Source organism: Macrotis lagotis, chromosome 1 (assembly GCF_037893015.1).
Source record: "Macrotis lagotis isolate mMagLag1 chromosome 1, bilby.v1.9.chrom.fasta, whole genome shotgun sequence".
Taxonomy (NCBI): Eukaryota; Metazoa; Chordata; class Mammalia; order Peramelemorphia; family Peramelidae; genus Macrotis; species Macrotis lagotis.
Window position 1 is genome coordinate 910,823,580 of NC_133658.1, and position 2,287 is coordinate 910,825,866.

General features: G+C 37.3%; 1 protein-coding gene across 1 annotated transcript; it reads right to left on the bottom strand.

Moving 5' to 3' along the window:
* Positions 1–1,066: 1,066 nt before the first annotated feature.
* Positions 1,067–1,936, bottom strand: LOC141492398 (vomeronasal type-1 receptor 1-like). The gene has a single exon (XM_074192798.1). It carries the CDS (start codon positions 1,934–1,936, stop codon positions 1,067–1,069), a length of 870 nt encoding a protein of 289 aa, XP_074048899.1.
* Between the last annotated feature and the right edge of the window lie 351 nt (positions 1,937–2,287).

Consider the following 2,287-nt stretch of genomic DNA (forward strand, 5'->3'; position numbering starts at 1 on the left):
ACAGCTCCAGAACCAGTCATGTTTCCATCAATCACATGATACCATCTACCTAGTTCTATTCTTTGTTCTGCACTCTACAAAATGTATAAAATAACTCTCCAGTTGTTCTAGAAGTTTGGTATAAAAGATGACATTTCAATAATCTGTGAACTGACAGACAGTATGATATAGTAATACATTTTATCTTTTTTTTCAAAGGATTGTCTCCATTTATCATTTTGTCATTGAAAAATAGTGCATCATATCATTCCTGAAAAGAGGTCAATTTAACAAAACTGTCTTTGCTGTCTTCTCCATTGCTATCTATCTATGTTGCATGGAGGATAGAGAGTTGGAGTCCAGGAGTTTGAATCCAGGATCAGACACTTGCCACTTATTGGCTGTGTGACCTTGAGCAAGTCACTTAACTGTGAATGTCTCATATTTAGGGTCATTCCCAGTCATCCTGATTCCTATCTCCAGATGGCTCTGGAGAAGAAAGTGAAGTTGGTGACTTAGTACAGCATCCTCTCATTCAAATCCAATTCATATACTTGTCACGACATCACCTCCTGATATCGTGGTGTTCTTCAAAAAGGAAGGACAAACATTATCTACATTTGTAAATCACAGGAAATCATGCTTCCTTACTCCATAAAGAGAAACAATTGATAGACATTTTCAACTGTACCTCCATAGTCAAGAAAAACTGTGGTTTCAACATCCCATTCAATTACAATGCCAACTCAATTTCTGAAATAGAATGAGAATAATTAAGAATCGTGTTTTTAGGAATTAGAGCTCAAAATGATGTTTTAAAAAATGAGAGGTAAACAATAAAAGAGCATCAGGATAGGCTAAATGAAAAGACAATATAAAATATTTTTCAAACTTTAATGCTCTATACAAATACTAGATAAGATATTAACATCATCATTAATGTTCCTTTTATATTCTAAACCCTACAATTCTTTGACTTTATTCTGTACTGATCTACTCATCACTCTAAATATAGTTGTTTCTAATAATGGAAATAGAAAGTTGAGCCATGGAACATCCTGGAAAAAGAGTCTTGTAATCTTTTCTTTCACCAGAGTGAATAGAAGAAATGGAGAATTTGGGAATCACCACTGATAAGAACAAATGGACTGATTGCAGGGAAACATGCAACTAACAGAGTCGTTGTGGGCATCAACCATTGATGATATTCCTCAAAATGAAAGAGATAAAATGAAACAATTGAATTGATTGTGAAGAAGACGACATAGGTGCTAACCAACACCAAGATGGTACAGGTGGCTCTAATTGCAGGAGACCTTCTTTTGGATTGTATGAAGCTATGAATATGTTGGACTTGTTGATGGTGTCTTTGCAAGAAAAGTACCAGGTAAGCACTGGTCATGACCATAAATCCTATGCACATAAAATCTGGAATACAGTAAACAATTATATATAGTGAGACTTCAAATGAGGCTGACGAAAAATCTGAACAGAATCCCAAGTTCCATCTCCTCGTGTTGTTATGATTTTCTATCAAACTCTTCATATCCACCAACATATACATATTTATCAGGATGTGTAGAATCCAGCAGCAAAGGCAGAAGTGGAAAATGTACTTTGAGGTGTAGGTTTTGAGTTTTGACCATAGAGAAGAGGAATTGGAACTGATGGAGGTAATTTGAAAACCACTCAATAAACAGGTGATGTTAACAGAAAGACTCCGTGACACTCGGTGGAGGAAAATAATAATTCTACAGCCCACACGATCCAAGAGAAATTTCAGTCCCAAACTAACCATTGTCTGAGGGACACCTTTGGAAGTAAGTACTATGAAGTTGGCCAAAGCCAAGTGGGAAAAAATGGCGTCTATGGGTCTCAGCCTGTTACCAGTTAGGAGAGTAATGGTAAAGTGATAAAGCAGGAAGAAGTTCCCCAGTAGACCCGCTCCTGTCTGCATGAAGAAGACAAGACCTAGAACTAAGTCAAGAAAAATAATTCTCTCACTGACTAAAGTAAAGCTGTCCTCAGAGCCAGAGAGAGAAGAAGAAAAGTAAAAAGAAAGTGAATTTTCAAACATGTCAAGATAAGTTTTACTTTGGAGACTGAGTCAGCCTTCCGATGCTCAATCCGATTCGTATTTTCCTAGGCTTCCTTTGGTACTTGTCAGCTAGGCGGTGCAGTAGATAGAGAGCACTGGCCTTAGAGTCATAAGGATAGGAATTTGAATCCAGTCTCAGATACTTGCCACTTACTAGCTGTGTGACCTTGGGCAAGTCACTTAACACTGATTACCTCACATCCGGGGCCA